The sequence below is a fragment of the Oryx dammah genome, unplaced genomic scaffold, assembly GCF_014754425.2.
Source record: "Oryx dammah isolate SB20612 unplaced genomic scaffold, SCBI_Odam_1.1 HiC_scaffold_5, whole genome shotgun sequence".
In the NCBI taxonomy this organism is placed as follows: domain Eukaryota; kingdom Metazoa; phylum Chordata; class Mammalia; order Artiodactyla; family Bovidae; genus Oryx; species Oryx dammah.
The window spans coordinates 27,279,788-27,300,532 of NW_024070189.1; the positions used below are offsets into that span (position 1 = coordinate 27,279,788).

Sequence of the window (20,745 nt, forward strand, 5' to 3'; positions counted from 1 at the left end):
ATAATAATACATAAACTAAATGTTTTCATAGTATCATTTTATCACAAGTAATTAACTTGGAAAACCATTTGCATTCAAACCTAGACAGACACTGGAAGGAGAAAATAAAATGAACGAGAACAGTAGCAGTAGTAATTTATACTGAACATTTACCACATGCCTAGCACGTTATATCCGTCACTTTATTTATTTTAATGAGGTGCGTATTACTCTCCCCATTCTAGAAATTAGAATATTGAGGCTCAGAGTGGTAAAGTATCTTGCCCCAAATCACACAGAGTTAGGATATCAATCTGTCTGGAACTCTTTACTCTACGGCATGACCTTAGAAGGCAGTTATGTGGTGAGTCCTGACTGAGAAGCAGCAGCAGCCGCTACCATGATAAAATTAGTGCTCTCTCGCTCTCTCTTAAAGAGCTGATGGCTGGTAGGCCTTTTAATAGAGAATCATAGTCAGGTGTGGTGTCTTCAGGTAACCATCATATTTTATGGCACTCATTAACTTTATATTGCATTAAATTTTATATTTATGTTCAAGTGAAACTGGTTCTTCATCTAAGAATGTGCAACTTCTTTTTTAATAAGCTTATTTAATAAGTAAAGTGATTTAAAAGATAATTAACTCATAGTGAAAGAGCTACCAAGAAGTGGCAAAAGTCAACGAGGTAGGTAGTGAAACTCAGATACAATGTAAATCCAAACAGTGGCCCACGCACAACTGAACTTTAGAAAATTCAGGATCATAGTACTTATCTTTTCAAGTAGCTTTTCAAAAAAAAAAAAAAATAGTGGCATTGCAGGAGTGAACGGCAAGGGAACATCCCACGTTAATAAGTGTGGTGTCCCATTATTCTCTGTATGAATTGTACCACATGTGAAATATAAGGGGACTCTGGGAACATGACCTAATGGAACAGTGGCAAATTATACACATTCAGTGAAAGGCAATCCCAACAAGAGACTGCCCACGTAAAACCATGTTATTCTTGAGGAATGAAGATAACCTTTGGCTCTTCTAGAGTGCAGAGGAGAAAACTCAGAGGATGTAATGGTCTCCAAATTAAATGGAGTGATATCTTAGTTAGGGGTTGGGTTTTAATGGTAGGTCTTAATGTGAAAATCAAATTATCCTGAAAAATCCTTCGGAAAATATTATACTCCAGCATGGGATACTAATTTTAATTAACCCAGAAACACAGGGTATTCCTCCTATCTTGATAAATGGTTTTTTGTGAAGTTGTTACCTACTGTCTAGTTGTCAGTTTTATGAAAAAGATTTATCTTTAGGTGTGCGGTTCATATTATGGAAGGATAATGAGAAATCAGGGGATAAGAAGATATGCTTCCCACTTGACATCCACTTCTGGGCCTGATTATGTAGAATGCCCAGAATTATTTAAATTGTCCTTTTTCCTGTCTTTCTTCCTCCTCTTTTTATGGTGGGAGACAGGGATTGAGAGTATATGTTGAATGTGCATGAGTTGTTTGTGCTAAGACAATTCTACTCTCTATGAGTGACTTTAATGTAGACTATTTATCTGATATGAAACAGAAGGCAGAAAGTGAAAAGTGAAAGTCGCTCATTCATGTCTGACTCTTTGTGACCCCATGGCCTATATAGTCCATGGAATTTTCCAGGCTGCAATGCAGGAGACCTAGCTTTGATCCCTGGGTTGGGAAGATCCCCTGGAGAAGGAAAAGGCTACCCACTCCAGTATTCTGGCCTGGAGAATTCCATGGAATGTATAGTCCATAGGGTTGCAAAGAATCGGACACAACTGAGCAACAGGAGGCAGAACTAGGGCTAATAGGTGGACATTAGCATGTGAAATAAACTTTCATTTAAAGCAGTAGGACTCTGTCACACAAAATATTGATATTTATGTAAAGAGTACATGGCCATATGTTTTGGGTTAGATAACGAACAAATTCAATTCTAATACTGACACAATAATTATCTGAAACAAGCGGGCAAAATAAACAGAAAATAGTAGGATGAAAAGAACTATCATCTGCTACTTTATCCACATTAGTGTTCCCTTCATTCTAATGGGAGTGTGATAAATAAACTTAAGAATCTTAGAGTAAATCAGTGATCTATGATATCTCTAAAATTCAGACTGAATGAGTCACTGGATTGGGTGTCTTATCATTATAAATTATTTGAAATAATAGAATACTTATAACATTTAAAGAAAAGTTCAAAGGACAGTAGAAAATTAAGTAAAAGAACATAAATGCCAAAAGAAACAAGATTTTTAAAAAAGTGAAAAACTAGGAAAAAAAGGAACAAGATTTTTTTCTACATTTCAGGTGACTTTAATAAAAAGAAAATTAGGTTCACCGAAAAGACAAGGTACAATAGTGTGACTGAAACATAATCCTGGAACATGTCAGTCAGCAGTTGATTACAAAAGGCTAAATAAAATCCCTTCAGTTTTCCTATAGGTAGCGTGTGTACATTGTATTTTAAAAGCTGTTATGTAGACATTATCTTTTTAACTATATGGCTTAGGTGCCAGCTCCTTGAGAAAAAGGAATGATACGGTGCCTGGTTCTCAGTAAGTGTGGGCCTGAATTCTGAGAATGAATATATATATATAATCTATTAGTGAATAGCACTGACCTGATAACCTTAAGATTAAAATTAGAAGATTTTTTTTTAAATGACAGCAAATTTAAATCATGAAAAAAAAATAATAATAACAAATCTCCCAAGGAGGATTTGGCAGATATTCACAAGACTCTAGACAACCAGAAAAATAAACTTTAAAGCTTTACATATCATCATACTGAGACTCTTTCCCCTCCCATTTTTTTCTTCCCTTTTTATTCCCTCTCCTTCTTCCTCTTATGTTTGTCTCCTTCCAAAAATCTTTCCTTTTATTTTTTAAAACTTCCTTTTCTAAACTTTCAAAAATATAAGCTATAGGACTCTGAAAGGAATTGAACTTTGTGATGAGTTCAAGATTTCTCTTTTTTGACTAAGACTTCAGCTCCACAAAAGCAGGGACTTTGTTCTGTTCACCATTAAATCACTTAAGACAGTGCCTGGCAAATATTAAGCCTTCAAATATTTGCTGAATAATTCTTTTATTTAGAAAAACTGTCTCCTCCAAAGAGTCCTGTTTTAAATATGGGACTTCCTACTGGTTCATTACCTGAAATTATCATTGTTTATAAAAGTCTTATACAAAATGGTGGAAGATATTTCTATACTGTATATCCTAGAGAGTATGTGCAGAGAATTGAAAGAAAAGTGATACAAATATGGAATTCACAGAGAACAGCATATTAGAGAGAGGTGATAAAAATGATTATAAATGGTGCAAAACAGTTGACATGTACTGAGTGCTAATATTTGTGACAGGCACAGTGCTAAGAATTCTACATCCAATATCTCAATACCTCAAAATCTCGTCGGTACTATTATTACCCTTTTTTTTACTGATAAGGAAACCAAAGTGTATAAAGGTTGAGTGGGATATTAACAATCTGACAGGTAGAGGCTGTGAAGCTATAACACAGACTCAGGCAGTTGGATTTCAGAATCCATACTCTAAATCACTACAATATGGTGTTTCACTACATATAAAGTAAATTAAGATAATTTTGTCTGGTTAAGTTCTGTGCTTTTTAGAGAGAAAAACTAAGGCAAAGAAATGTTGAATAATTCCATCAAGATATTTTCTACTTGACTTGGTCATTAACAAAAGCATAATAATATATTCTCTTACTTCCTATATTAAATAAGCAAACAACAGCCCTCTCTGGCTACTTCTCTACTTGTCTGTTTACTTTCAGAGGAAATCTTCTTCAAAGTTTTTCCCATATTCTGCATATCTAATTCTTACCTCATACTACTCTAGTTAGTCATCTGTCTCAAAACTCCCCTGAGGGCCTAGCAGTGTCTCTGTCATTTTTGATTTATCAGCAGCATTTGAGAGTTGACCTTTCTTTTTGAAACATATTTTTAGCTTTTATTAAATCATAATCACCTCATTTTCCTCCTATGTAACAGTCTTTCTTCCTCAGACCCTGTTGTCTCATAGGTGATGTGTGTAGAACCTAATCTCCAAATCTTGAAACAAACATTCTAGTGGTTCAATCCTGGGTATCCTTTATTCACAATTTTCTCTGTTCCAATGGCTTTAAATACTAGTAACAGTCAGTCTTCATCATTCATGAGTTCTGTATTTCTAAATTCACCTACTTGCTAAAATTTATTTCCAACCTTCAAATCAATATTTAAGTGTTTTCTCAGTCATTAGGAGATGTGCATATGAACAGAGCAGAAAAAAATTTGAGTCCCTGAAGTGCATGTACCCAGCTGAGGTGCAATAAGGTTAGCATCTTCCAGCTTTACTTCTCATACTTGTAAACAATTGTCCTTTTTGCAGTGTATTTAGTGCCTTTTTTTTTCTGCATTTTTTTGTGCTTTTTATTGATGATTTTGGTTTTCGATTTGGCTCTCAAATATAGAACTGGCTTGCTACCTAATATTTCCAATCACAAGAAGGCTATGATGGTCCTTGTAGGAAAAAATGTGTGTTTGCTAACTTTCATTCAAGCATGAGTTACAATCCTGTTGGCCCTGAGTTCAATGTTAATGAATCAACAATATGTATCAAATATGGAGAAGGAGAAGGCAATGGCACCCCACTCCGGTATTCTTGCCTGGAAAATCCCATGGACGGAGGACCCTGATAGGCTGCAGTCCATGGGGTCGCTGAAGGTTGGACACGACTGAGAGACTTCACTTTCACTTTTCACTTGCATGCATTGGAGAAGGAAATGGTAACCCTCTCACAGTGTTCTTGCCTGGAGAAGCCCAGGGACGGGGGAGCCTGGTGGGCTGCTGTCTATGGGGTCGCACAGAGTCGGACACGACTGAAGTGACTTAGCAGGAGTAGCAGCATGGTGTCTTTAAAGAGAAACATACTTAAAACCTGATTAAGTATCGACTGGTTGATAAAAAAATGTTATGACCAGAGGCTCCAGGAATCTAACCCCATGTTTCTCCTTGGGCCAATGATACAGTCTTTGTTAATTCCATGTTCCCAGAAACTTGACAGAACATAACTACTATGAATGAGAACTGACTGTATATGCCTGTGCTCCCCAAATCTTTGTTAAACAAATGAGTGAATCACACAATTAGTTCAAGAGTTAGGGCAAGGTCATTCAGAGCATGGTAATGAGTTTGAATTTTCCAAAGGGAAGCCATTGGAATAGTTTGGGGAAAGTATAGGAAGCAGGGAGAGATGGGGAAAAGTATAAAGATAAAATAAAATTTCTGTTTTCTGAAGTTCACTATGTGGAGAATGAATTAGAGGATGGAGAAGTGAAATGGAGAGGCCAAGAATGAGCACACTGCAGTATTTAGGTGAACTATGATTGGGGTTTACCCTAGCTTAGTAGCAGTAGAAGCAAGCAACAAAAGACATTTTAAATACAGAATGTATGAGATGAGCGGCTAGACTGGATGTAGGTATGAGGAAGAGGGAGGAGTTCAGGATGATACTTAATTTCAGGCTGTCATTACTGTGTACATGGTAGAAACATTTAAAAGAAGTGGAAGACTCAACCACGTGAAATCTACTTTAATATCTCTTTTATCTCATTAGATATCTGTTTATTACTTAATTTACTTGATGATTATAGGGTACCTACTAGGCACCAGGTATCATGCCAGTTGTAGAGTTTTTTGGTAACGGCTGATTTGCATTAAATCCCCAACTTTGGAGATTAATGTTTTGAACTCTACATATAATATATTTTCTCATTTGCAGTCATCTATCTGTATGTCCATCCTGGGTTAACTGGAAAAAGAGTAATAATTTTTACTTTGTGTTATTTGTATTCAATTTAGTTAAGCATTCCAAATGTACCTGAACCTCTTATATCACATGGCTTCATTATCATGCTGGATTGTAATTACTTACTGATCCATTTCTTCAACTATATCCTATCCTCTCACAGGGGGAGTACCTGGTCTGTCTTATTTGGTGCTATAGCCTCAGCACCAGGCATAGTGCTCGGCACATAGTAGATTCTCCATTACTACACTAAGGGTGAGATAAGATACAGAGGATTGTAGCCATAACTAATGATAATTGATAATGGCAAATTTTCTTTCCTAGGCTGGATTTTTTTCCTCCTTTAGAAATTATTCATGCATGTTCCCAACAGTCTATATGAAGACTCCAAAAGCATACTTTAGACTGAAAGACAATGTTATTATTCAGTGAGAGTATGGAGAATTTCATTTGTCTTACTCGCACATTCAGCAGTTAAGAACAAATGAAATGTTTTCTTTAATAGTTTCTGTGCTTTATATGTGCCATTTATTGCTTAACCAAAAAGAAACCACAATAAATAAAGAAGTATTATTTTCATGGTTTCTGGATATATAAGTCTGTTTGCCTTTATATCATTATCTCATAACCTCATTAGTTTGCCAAATTCATTTGTGAATACAATTCCCATTTTATCCCCTATAGTCTGGAAATTCCTACAAAACTTATGTATTTTGGCCCTAGGCAAAACACTTTATAAAATCAAGACTATATCCATAACAGATTGTGGCAGTGAAAAAGTTGATTTTTCTCTGTAGTCCATAAGGAGAATTATCTCCAAGCAAGAAAAATCCCATAATTTCAAACTGAAATGAAAGTATATGTCCAAAAGGAATATCTCCCTGGGATTGAGGTTAACAAGAACACCAGCTACATCAAGGAAGGCTTTCAGAGGCTATATAGTACATACTCCAGAATGACAGCATTCTTCAAAATGTGATTTAGACATAGTTTACTGATTAAAATACTTTCCTATATGCTAAAAATTAAGTTAAAAACTGAATTAAAAAAGAAGTGAAATAATATAAAATTAATGTAGTGTATGTCTATATAGTTGAGTGTATAATATGCCAGCCTGACAAAAGAACTTTTCCAGTCTTTTGGGAAGTCAATGCCCATGGCTACCAAGTTTTGTTTATCCAGTCTTTGTGGTAGGCTGATTCCTAAAGTAAGACAGATGACTTACTTTTATAAAGACAGTGTTTAACAAATAGCTTTCAATAGCTGATGAGGCTTCCCAGTTCTTCCCTAGTAAAAGGACAGCAACCTCCAGTGTTTCTCAATCCATCCCTTTCTTTTTTTTTAAACCATCCTCATACCTACAATCATTATTTTTTCTTCAGATAATTTTTCTTGGTCCACTGTGATATCCTAGCTTCATTGCCCATTTGTAAACATTCCCTCCTTCAAATGTATGGTTTCCAGAAAAAATTGCCTAAAGTGCAGTTCATTTTGCTATCCTTTAGCTCAAAATGTTTAGCAAGTCATTGTTGCATTCATAAAAGAAATTCAAGTAAATCAGCTTAGCATTGGAGTCCCAAATTCTGTCGACTTTGCTAGTTTAATCTACATTTCTATGCATCTCATAATATGGTCACTGGTCCCCAATCTTCCAGACTGTTTCTCCACACATTTACTTTAACATTCTGTTCCTGATAGAGAGTAACCCGCTTACCAAAACTGAACAAAATCATGAAATAATGCTTATGAATAGTTATATATTTTTAATTTATTTAGATTTCTTGTTTATTCATTTCTTATTTCTTTGTTCTCATATTTGATGTTTTTACTGTTTGCCAAGATCTCAATTACTTGTGAGTTTCTCTTTTCTTATTTTGACATGGGTAGTTTATACTTTCACACAAGCTTAGAACATGAAACAGTCTTCAATTCTATTTTGATAAAACATTTTATTTAGTTTCTTTATGTTTTAATACAAAATAATATCTATTTAACATCTAGTTATAGATCACAGTAGATGATTTAAGTTATACAATTTCAGTTAAAACAAATTTTGAATATAGTATGCCAAATAAGAATAAATATATCTCTATTTCTTTCAATATTAAAGTATAAATTATGAACAAGGAGTCATTTCCTTTGATTAATAACCCCTTTGACCAGGTATAATGAATATTTACACATTATTCTGTGTTGATAGAGTACTTAAAATATCTGAAACAATAACTACTGTCAAGTTAAATTTAGAAAAATTTTATGGGAGAAAGTCTTTCAAGTGATAGAAACATAATATATATGAAATATGTGATAAAGTCCCTCTACCTAAAACACAGAAGGTTATAATAGCTCCCTATTAAAATTTTTTTAAAAATAGAAATCCAAGTCTGTCACTAATTTGAAATCTAAATGCTTGTAATAGCCTGAGGAAATTGTAGTAAGGGTTGTTTGCAGAATGAGTTATAAACATGGAAATACTCTATTTAAACATCTATGTAATCTCCACTGAAACATATTATTTTGAAATTATGTTAAAAAAGAACTTAAAATACATGTTCTTATAAGACTAAGCTTCTCACATATTTAATAATCATGATGTAAAAGGCCACAACACTGTGGTTGATACTGTATATATTTTTTAAATATTAATATTTTGTCCTTTCTGTATAGTTAAAAAATGGCCATTTGGGCAACCTTTATCATAAAGTGTAATTGCTGATTTTATTGGCAAACCTATAATAATGCATATGATCAATCTTTACTTAATTATTTTGAGTTGCAAACACAATTAATAAATCATCTTTGAAATGTACTGACCATAATCAGTATATTCTGGAACAAGTCCAGGGGGCCATTAATCAAATCGCGCAGCAAGGAAAGTGAAAACCGCGGCCTGAACAGTTAGGTAAACACTCAGTGAAGCTAATAAAAACCTATCTCGTTTTAAAACCACCACTGTATTTACTTTTGCAACTAAGATAAACATTATGATAAAATTAAAGTTGTGTAAAAAATGAGGTTTGCTAATGATGACCAAAGTAAACATATAGCAATTGCACAAACATTTAACATCCCTAACTTGACACTGAAGAAGTTTAAAGTTCAGTTACCGAAAATCTTCAAGAATTAGATATTTGAATCTGATGAATTATATTATCCATAAAAATTAAATACACACATGCACACACACATCAAATATACTGAGGTTTAAACTAGAAAAAAAGCACACAATAAATTGTTAGGTATTTTCTTAAGAATCAAGGCAGAAACATGAAAACAGGTTTTTTAAAAATTAATTTATTTATTTAATTGGAGCATAATTATTTTACATATTCTTTTTGAAAGAACAGGCTGGTCAACTATCATATTCTATATTGGCAGATGTAAATAAGTAAATTGTTAAAATGAGTAAATTTTTGAATGAGTTAGAAATTAAATATATATAAAACATAAATCCTTCTTTCTACCCTTACTCCCTCTCTCCCTTCCCCCACATTTCTTTTTTTCTTCTTTCCTCCCTTCCTCTCTTCCCTCTACTCTCTTTCTTTCTTCCCATTTGCTTTTAAAACCTGGTCTTCTAATTTGGTTATTGTCCTTTAATATTATCTTATTGACTGCTATGTGGGCAGAAAGGAGATTTGTTGAGTTAACACATAGAAGGTTATTGGAAATCCTCATTTCCATAAGAATTATGAGGAAAGGAAACGCTAAAGGTTTAAAAACTCCATAAATACAGTTTACTTTCCAGGAACAGATTTCTAAGATTTAGACTAAAGCCCAGGGAAAACAGTGCTTTAAAAATAACAATGCATCATATTCCTAGAGCTTACTACTTAGGTAGTGCTAAGGTGGGATACATGGGATCCCATACATGGGATCTCATCTAACCCTCACATCCATGTTGAAAGGCAGGCAGGAGGTATTACCAAACCACTCTCTATACTCACAGATGCAGTCCTATCTCTACTGTGTGTTGCAGAAACAAGCAGTCAAAAGTCACTGCATCTCACATTTACTGACGTTTTAAAATACAGAGCCCTAATTCATTGAGTTGTTGTAAGAATTAAAGAAATTAAAGGAATTTAAGTGCTTAACACAACTTTTGGCACAAAGTATTCAAACTAAATATCAGTTATTATTACCCAGTATAATAAAGTAGCTAAAAAGTATGGTATTTGGAATAAGATGACCCTACATTCAAAATCACAGATGTAGCTTTGTCTTCAGGCAAGTTATCTAATATCTCTAGGTCTAATCTTCCTAATCTATAAAATGAGCATAGTTTAGTGAAACATATAAAAGGAATATAAAGAGTTTACCACAATGTCTATATCATAAGTATTCAATGAATGTTAAATATTATCATTATTATTGAGAGATGGATTTGCCTGGTAACTCATATAAATATAAAATGTCATTAATAATAATTAAAAGGCAAATGATACTCTGGGTAACATAAAATTAACAGTTTTTAATGAAGCAGTAGGGCACAAAGACCTCCACTGAAAATTAGCTGAGATTATAGATAGATAATAAACAAAAGATGAAATGCCAATAATCAATAAATATCAGAGAAAAAAAAGACATCTCTAAAGGTTAAGCAATGGTAAACCACTCCAGTATTCTTACCTCAAGAACCCCATGAACAGTATGAAAAGGCAAATGGATACAACACTGGATGATGAGCCTCGCCCTCCCCCGATGTTGGTGGGTGTCCAATATGCTACTGGGGAATAGCAGAGAAATAACTCCAGAAAGAATGAAGAGGCTGGGCCAAAGCAGAAACAGCACTATGCTGTGGATGTGTCTGGTGGAGAAAGTAAAGTCCAATGTGTAAGGAACAATATTGCACAGAATGTTAGGTCCATGAATCAAGGTAAACTGGATGTGGTCAAATTTAATTAATGAACAAGAATTTAATTAATGGGCAAATTTATTTCAGATCACCATTATATCTACTTCTGTGGGCAAGAATCCCTTAGAAGAAATGGAGTAGCCCTCATAGTCAACAAAAAGTCCAAAATGTAGTACTTGCGTACAGTCTCAAAAATTACAGAATGATCTTGGTTTGATTCCAATGCAAATCATTCAACATTATAGTAATCCAAGTCTATGACCCAACTACTAATGCCGAATAAGCTGAAGTTGAACGGTTCTGTGAAGACCTATAAGAACTTCTAGAACTAATACCAAAAAAGATGTCCCTTTCATCACAGGGGATTGCAATGCAAAAGCAGGAAGTCAAGAGATACTTGGAGTAACAGAGAAGTTTGCCCTCAGAGTATAAAATGAGAACTTTGGTTCAGAGCCAGGAAAGCCTAATGTGTATAGCTATTTCTCTAAACGGAAGTGCATGAATTGTACAATCTCATCCAAGACGACGCTGTTAGCTTCTAGTATAAAAAGGCAAGAACTGAGCTTCTTTGAGTAGTAGACTGTATCCTATATAAAATGTATCAGTGGTGGCGCTGCATTACCACATTCCACTAAGAAGTGAAGAAATAACTGCTAAGATGTGCTGCATCGTTTCCTGCTCTGGGTAGCCACACGGACTATGATAACATCATGCAACCATGCATAATTAAATCATGAACTTAACCTAGGGGTGTGCATGTGTTTGCATGAATGTACACACACACATGTGATTTATAACCCACCAATCACCTAAAATATTGCAGCTACACAGCTACTAAATGGGACTACTGAAAGGCTGATTCAGAACACACAGTTAAAACTTCTTCCTTTTAGTTCAAGAAGCAACCTCTGTGAAAAGTTACAAATTCACAATATGTTAAGGTTGTTTGGAAGAATGTTTTAGAACTCTTGTGTTTTCAGAAGACATCCATCACAAAGAAGACAAAATCACGCCTGAGATATGTGAACATATATATTTTTACTTGCTATCATACAGGAATAAAGAGTATATAAAATTATCTAAAGACTATACAAGTATTCTTTTATACTTTTGGCCCAAACTATTTTAATGGTTTCATCTTGCAGTTGAGAATGTTGAACTCCTTCCTTTAGAGGTGTATAAATTTGTTCCAATCACTAAAATTCTCTTAGAAAATAACCCTGCTGCTCCTAGATGATCGAACAGTTGGACAAGTAGTACATTTATGGGAAGGTCGGGAGGTGGGGAAGAAGGTCTCCAATATACAAACTAAAATTTTGTTCTTGAGATAAATGTAATGCCCAAGACTCTAATTAAGGTTGGAAGTTTCTTATATATTTAAAATCACTGATGTTTGAGAATTTTGAGAGTTCATATCCCAAACCATGGCCCCAAATAATGCTATCCCTTGGACTGTCACTAAGCCCTTTTTGGGAGACAGGGAGGTGGACTGCATGAGGGTGCTATGCGTCAAGTAATTTTGAACAGTGATTAAACAAGTCAAATGAATAATTTACTATGGACTTTTTAGATCCTTTAATATATAAATCTGCATTAATATACAAACTATAAAGTTTTAGGGGTTGGAGCATAAAGGAGCATGGGAGCTATATCAGTTCAGTTCAGTCACTTGGTTGTCTCCGACTCTCTGCAATCCCATGGAATGCAGCATGCCAGGCTTCCCTGTCCATCACCAACTTCTGGAGCTTGCTCAGACTCATGTCTATCGAGTCAGTGATGCCATCCAACCATCTCATCCTCCATCATTCCCTTCTTCTCTCACCTTCAATTTTTCCCAGCATCAGGGCCTTTTCCAGTGAGTCAGTTCTTCACATCAGGTGGCCACAGTATTGGAGTTTCAGCTTTAACATCAGTCCTTCCAATGAACACCCAGGACTGATCTCTCTTAGGATAAACTGGTTGGATCTCTTTGCAGTCCAGGGGACTCTCAAGAGTCTTCTCTAAAACCATAGTTCAAAAGCATCAATTCTTCGGTGGTCAGCTTTCATTACAGTTCAACTCTCACATCCATACATGACTACTGGAAAAACCACAGCCTTGACTAGACAGACCTTTGTTGGCAAAGTAATGTCTCTGCTTTTTAATATGCTGTCTAGGTTGGTCATAGCTTTTCTTCCAAGGAGCAAGCATCTTTAAATTTCATGGCTGCAGTCACCATCTGCAATGATTTTGGAGCCCCCCAAAATAAAGTCTCTCACTGTTTCCATTGTTTCCTCATCTATTTCCCATGAAGTGATGGGACCAGATGCCATGATCTTAGTTTTCTGAGTGTTAAGTCTTAAGCCAACTTTTTCACTCTCCTCTTTCACTTTCATCAAGAGTCTCTTTAGTTCTTTGGTTTCTGCTATAAGGGTGGTGTCATCTGAGTATCTGAGGTTATTGATATATCCCCCTGGCAATCTTGATTCCAGCTTGTGCTTCATCCAGCCCAGCATTTTGTATGATGGACTCTGCATATAAGTTAAATGAGCAGGGTGACAATACACAGCCTTGACATACTCCTTTCCCAATTTGGAACCAGTCTGTTGTTCCACGTCTGGTTCTAACTGTTGCTTCTTGACCTGCATACAGATTTCTCAGGAGGCAAGTAAGGTGGTCTGGTATTCCCATCTCTCGAAGAATTTTCCTAGTTTGTTGTGATATGGTATGCAGCAATTTTAAAACTTATTTGAATATGAAACCCTTTGTGCCTGGTGGGCTACAGTCCACGGGGTCACAAAGAGTCAGACACAACTGAATGACTTCACTTTCACTTTCATTTATATAATTGTATAGAATGAAGTCTGTAAATTATACCATAAAGAATAACTTCTGTACTCAATATCATTTAACTACAATAAACATCTGACTTTCTTTCCTCACTTATCCAAATCTCAGAGCTAGAGGCATTCTGTTCTTACCTATATATTTAGCAGCTCTTTTGACCACAGAAGCTAATGCTTTTTCTAGTCAAGGGTCCTTTAAGGAAGAGCTCAGAATTAAGTTAGAGTTGCCTGAGATCTTCAATAATGCTTGTTCCTGCTCTATTAAGAACTTCATACCCAGGTTCTGGTAACTAGGTCTGTATGGTGTAGCCTGGTGTTTGGCTCCTTGTCTTGGTCTCCAGCACAAACTTATCTGGCTGTAACTTGGGTTTGGCTCTCTTCTTAGCCACCTCTCCCAGGATCTGGAGCCCTGACTCTGAGACAAAGTTTTCATTTATAGGTCTCTTGTTCAGATACTAATTTCAGTATCTCTTTAAAAGTAATTTGCTTTTGATAAAGAGAATCTATAGAGAAAAGAAACAGAGCAGCTATTAGAAGGTAAAGCATAATTTCTAGGTGGGAAGAAATGGGCTGAAATAGTTGAAGAAGTTACAGACATTAAAGTGTTGATTAAATCATTTGGGCTGAGCATTTTGTTAGTTGGCTAATTTTGTTAACTGACTGCTTATTTCAATAAGATTGGGACACTGACTCAATTTAGACAAATAAGTGAATAATGACAGGGTCATTCATTTTGTTAAAATAACACAACTAGTCCACAGTGATTTCATGTCATACCAACACAATGGCATTAGTAGACTTTTATTATATTAGATTTTTCAGGATGTTGAAAAAAATAAGAGACCCTAAATTTAGAAAAACCTGAAATGAAAATTCTTTCTTAGTTATTACATGAAAAAGCATTAATAATTTAAGCTAAGTGAATATAGTGTTAATTTAGATACATACTGTGCCATTGTATATTTATAGAAAATAATTTTGCAATGTTTTTATTTACACTCAGAATTTTATCTAATGATATTAATAAAGTATGTATAAGGATGCAAATAATTTCACAGTCTCTATAGTCTTTGCCACCCGGTTCATTTTGTTTAATATGTGAAATTAAAAGGACATACCAAACAACTCTACAAATCATAATTTCAAGTGATGTAAGATAGTAAATAGCAAGGAGTGTACAGCACATGGCTATACTGAATAATAATTCTTAGTGTTGATGCTATTCGACAGAACAGGATGAGGGCTCCCCAAGTAAAATCATATTGAATGGATTAGTCACACTCAAAGTTTTAATGAATATTTATCAATATATACCAGACTCAAGGATTTCAGAGTCTTATTAAAAACAGGAAATCATCAAAAGATCTAAAAATATTCCTGGAAAAAAAAACTGTATATTTACCAAAGGAAAAAGAAAAAGGCAAAATGTCAGTACAATTCTGCACCTCAGGACTGCTAACACATGCCAAATTAAACTATTATCCCTGTGAGTACTCTACATAAGTTTCAGTATGTTTTCAATTTTCTAGTTTCCTGTGTTTCAAAAGAATGAGTTTTATTATTGGGAATCCAAAACTGTACAACATTTAGCAGTTTGAAAGCAGAGCTAAAAAATGAAAACGAAATGAAGTGTAACAGCTTTATATAAGTTTAAATGACTATATGTAAGAAGACTATAATGACTGGAATATCAGAGATATCCAGTGAATCTAATATTTCAATAACTCAAAAAGCAAAAAGCAAGGGAACCCAAGAAGAAAAGTCCTTGTGATGTGCAAAACAGAAATGCTGTCATATACATGAGAAAAAGCTTAATTTTTATCAAGGCCCCACACAGCCCAGCTTGGACTGGCCTCTGAGTAGCCTCAGCCTCATCGTACTCCCCCACCGTTCTGTGCCACCTCCATTCCCACAGCCCTCACACAGTCCCCCTTATGTACATGCTCGCAGGCTGCTTTCTCTGCCTAAATCTCTGCTCTCTACTCCACTACTGTACTCCTCATATCGAGGAATAACATTTGTTTTCTCTCACGTAGACTAAGCTTTACGACATCAGGGGCTGTATCTAGTTTGCTCAGCATGTAAACATAAAAGAAAGATACACAAATGGATGAATCAATGAATGTGGGCAAGTCATAGTCAAAATTATTTATTCTCAACAAAAAACTGTATCTACTATGCATTTCCTTAGACGATGTGAAATCATGTGGTAGTCATACAAGGAATGCAAAATCTACTGAGAGGCTACTGCAGGAGACAGAGGAAATATCATTGCAACGGTCTGACAAAAAATGTTTGAAATCCAGCAGATGCTTAAAATTGAAAACAAGTAATGAAGTCAGGCTTCCCAGCTAAGTTTAGTCGGATATAAGGGTTAATTATGCCATGGTAATGCGACCATAAACACAAAACCCAATGATAAATAGACAAACAAAACAATACTACTATTAACTATACAATGGATGCTTTTATGCAAGAAATTTGAAACCTCTCTCCTGTCAGGCTCAGTTTCCTAAGGTATAGATTGTGCCTGTCTTGGCATCCTCTTTGTCTCTATCAGAATCCTAAACTTCATGCTCTCAGGATACCTTTACACTTTCAAAAGTTCTTGAGGACTTCAACAGTTTTTATTCACGTAGACTATATTTGCCATATTCAAAATAAAAACTTAGAAAAAATCTGTTTGATGCAGACTTTTTGCCTCAATGAAATGTTTGTTATCCTAACGTCTCAACTCATGACAACCAATTTGGGATGTTTACTGAAGGAGGACAGTCTGAACCAAAAAGTGAAAAGCAGCACAAATTCAGTGTATAATTCCAAAATCTAAGAGAAATAAGTAGATGACTACCAAGAGACATTTTACTTGAAAAAGTATCAAGCAGAATCAAATCAAGTGGCTAAGTTGAATGTTCTATGAGTCTCTTCAAAGCAGTAAATTAGATCAAAATACTTTAGTGAACACAAGCTGGATTCTAATATTTTTTAGTACCCTACATGCCATTTCTCCTAGAGAAGGGCATGGCAACCCACTCCAGTATTTTTGCCTAGAGAATCCCCTTGGACAGAGGAGCCTGGCATGCTGCAGTCCATGGGGTTGCCAAGAGTCGGACACTACTGAATGACTAAGCATGCCACATCTAATTAATCCATAAAAACCACAAGAAAAAAATTTGCTATATTTTTAGCACATCTGCTCTAAATATTAATAGGAATTAACTAAACACCAGAGAAAATGTATTGATCCAAACACTTTACAATCTCCGAAATCATTATTTTTGTTCTAAAAATAGCCTGAAGTAAGTTCAGAAATAAAAAGATAATTTGAAGACTATGTAGATTGTTTTAATGTCCCTCACTACTTAGCAAAGAATAAGATGACTTACTTTTCCTTTTCTTGAAGCTGTTGCTCCTGAGAGGCCATTTTAGGTTCTGTCCCCAGATTTTTCTGCATTCGCTGCCTCCTCTTTCTACTTGGTGCAATATCAGGGATATCAGGACTTGAAATAATGGAATCATCTCTTCTTACATTAGCTAAAATAAAATCACATAAAAATTATGCATTTTTTTAGTACAGTATCAATTTGCTGCTTTAGCACCTATATAAAGTGGCACAATTAAAATAGAGCAAAACTATTTTTATAAATTTATTCAGATTTCTTATCTTTGACAAAGAACATACAAATAGGGAAAAGACAGTCTCTTCAATAAGTGGTACTGGGAGAACTGGACAGCTACATGTAAAAGAATGAAATTAGAACACTTCCAAATACCATATACAAAGATAAACTCAAAAGAGATTAAAGACCTAAATGTAAGACCAGAAACTATAAAACTCTTAGAGGAATACACAGGCAGACCACTCTCTGAAATAAATCATAGTGAGATCCTCTATGACACACCTCTTAGAGTAATGGAAATAAAAACAAAAATAAACAAGTGGGACCTAATTAAATTTAAAAGCTTTTGCACAACAAAAGAAACTATAAACAAGGTGAAAAGACAACCCTTAGGATGGAAGAAAATAATAGCAAATGAAACAACTGACAAAGGATTAACTTCCAAAATATACAAGCAGCTCAAACAAGTCAATACCAGGAAAACAAACAACCCAATCAAAGAGTGGGCAAAAGACCTAAACAGAAATTTCTCCAAAGACGACGAACAGATGGCTAACAAACACATGAAAAGATGCTGAAAAGATGTTCAACATTGCTCAGTATTACAGAAATGAAAATGAAAACTACAATGAGATATCACCTCACACAGGTCAGCATGGACATCATCAAAAAAACCTACAAACAATAAATGCTGAGGAGGGTGTGGGGAAAAAGGAAACCACTTGTACTACTGGTGGGAATGTAAATTGATACAATCACTATGGAAGACAATATGGGGATTCCTTAAAAAACTATAAAACTACCACATGACCCAGCAATCCCACTCCTAGGCATACACCCTGAGGAAACCAAAACTGAAAAAGACACATGTACCCCCAATGTTCACTGCAGCACTATTTACAATAGCGAGGACATGGAAGCAACCTAGATGCCTATCAAAAGATGAATGGTTAAAGAAGCTTTGGTACATGTATACAATGGAATATTACTGGGTCATAAAAAGGAACACATTTGAGTCAGTTTTAACAGGGTGAATGACCTAGAACCTATTAGGCACAGTGAAGTAAAAGTCAGAAAGATAAAAATAAGCATCATATATTAACACATATATATGGAATCTAGAAAGATGGTACTGATGAACCTATTTGCAGGGTAGCAATGGAGATGCAGACATAGAGAACAGACTGATGGACACACAGGTGGGGAGAGGAAGGACAGGGTGGGATGAATGGAGAGAGTAACATGGAAACAGATATACTATCATATGTAAAACAGAGAGCCAGTGGGAATTTTCTGTATGACTCAGGTAACTCAAATCAGAGATCTGTAAAAACCTAGAGGGGTGGGATGTGGTGGGAGGCGGAAGGGAGGTTAAGGAGGGAGGGAACACAGGTATATCTATGGCTGATTCATGCTGAGGTATAGCGGAAACCAACACAATATTGTAAAGCAATCATTCTTCGATTAAAAATAAATAAGTAAAGATTATTCAATTTGATGAAATGAGTAGTATGTAATATTTCAATACCAATATAGAACCTAAAATATATTGTATATATGGAACAACTTGATCAAAACAGTCTTTGCCTATCTTGAGCAACAACTTCTGAAATGCATAAATAAAAGTGAATTAGAGGCACATCTAAAGAGGTTGGGGGGAGATACTGCTACAGGGATAATGAATCAAACTGATAGGAAAACAACAATTATCAGCAGGAATGGGGACTTCCATTAGTGATCTAGAGATAATTTTCATAAACTTCTTAGCCAACTTAGGGAATAAATACAAGAAAAATGGAGGAAAGTACTAACATATTGCTAATGTGGCTAACCCACTAAATTACTCTAAAAAATATTTGATATACATGAAATATAAGCAACAAAAGAAATATGCTTGATTTATATTCCCTTTTTTTTTTCTATGAACAACTTAATTGCAAAGAGCTTAAGGGGAATTCAGAATATTCTTTCATTCAATACTTAGTATATTCTGCTATCACACATTTTTCTGTAAAATAAAAGAGCTCCTCTGTTATTGGTAAATAATGAACAATATCAACATAATTTGGACTTTGGATTGTCCTGTTGGTTCATATGATTTTTTTCCCCAGCTTGTTAATGTTTTAAAGTGATCAGAAGCAAGGTTCCATCCCAATGAAAAAGAAAATCTTAGCAATGTATAAAAGCCTTAAAAAGTAGAAATGAGGGCTAAAAATCCTATACAAGTCCATCACTTTAGTACTAAAAAAGGGACTGGTTTAGTGAAATCAAGAACCCTACACTTTTCAAAAGTTAAGCTCTCTGCAAAGATGCAATTAGAACTGAAAAATCTGTGAAGACATTTCTCCCTGTATCTCAGACAACTTTTTGATGAAACTAGCATAATCAAACGTGTTCAGTAATTCCCATCTCTTTCATTTAAAAGGAACTGTGATGACCCAAACAAAGGTTTAGCTGACTGTGACATTTGGTGAAAAGGTTACAGATCTCCTAACAGTGTTAATATTTTTGTTAGAATTATAACTAGAGAACTAACAACAATAATGTAAAACTACATAGATTTTAAGTGCTCTGCCCAAACCTTAACTTTTTCTCCCAAAAGATCTATTAATTTTAGTGTGTTAGTTTGCAGAGTGAATAGCTGTTCAGGCATGCATGTGTCACATTCTAGAAAATGCTGCATTTTGGGTTCTCATGCTATGTAGTCCAAGCTTCTCTGAGTGGCCTGACATCACTCAGAAACTACTGATCCCTCTCTAGAAATGTTTTTTTTTTTTTTTAATTTTTTTTCCTGGATATAACTACCAGTTTTGAGAATGCAGTGCTGGACATGTTACTATGGCTTTTTAAAATATTATCTTATTAATCTTTAAATCTGTGAACTTCATTTTACTTATGAGGAAACTAAGAATTTAGAGAAGTTAAGAAACTTGCCCAAATCACACAGCTTTTGCTTTTATATTTTATCATTATGACAATCAAAAAATATTTCTGCCTGGTGGATAAATTTTTTCTTGATAAAATATGCCCATCAAAGCATATTTTACTTTCCAAACCTGCTTAAAGACACATAAGTTCTAGTTGATTTCTTATACATTATTTTATTAAAATGTATTGGGAGTAAAGAAAGATAAATTAAAAAAAAAAAGATGTTTCTCTGAACATATTCCAGCTGAATGATTCCTTTATTCTTATAAAGCTATGAGATGACTAAGTAAGATAATTCTGGTTTCCTGATTTCTTACCCAGTCAGCTCTCATACAGGGTTTAATCAACTGCATAAGCAATCAACAAAGTATAATCTTGCCCATGAATAAAACTAGCAAAAGTGTCAGAGTTAGAGGATGTTTCAACTATAGATAGACTTGTAAAATGGAGAAAGATTTCATTTAATTACATATTGGACATTTATGAGGAAAGAATGTTAAGTTTAAATTAAAACGTAAGGTGAATTTTTAAAAAATAAAGTTACATAAAAGTTCTGCCATTAATTCCAAAACTCCAGATAACAACTGACACTTTGGCACTCAACAGGGTATTTTATATGTCGAATGGTTATATTATTTTTATAATGCCAAGAATTTACTTTAAAATGCAATGTGATTAAAGGTGTGTATCAGTAAGAGTGT

At 34.7% G+C, this 20,745-nt stretch overlaps 1 protein-coding gene across 3 annotated transcripts in view; it reads right to left on the reverse strand.

Annotated features, from left to right (window-relative positions):
• XRCC4 (X-ray repair cross complementing 4) overlaps window positions 1–20,745 on the reverse strand; it is a 283,891-nt gene that overhangs the window by 87,389 nt on the left and 175,757 nt on the right. For all 3 annotated transcript variants that reach the window (XM_040239422.1, XM_040239423.1, XM_040239424.1), the window contains one exon: window positions 16,883–17,030. In XM_040239422.1, coding sequence (XP_040095356.1) covers window positions 16,883–17,030 — 148 coding nt within the window. The remainder of the gene's footprint in view (window positions 1–16,882; window positions 17,031–20,745) is intronic.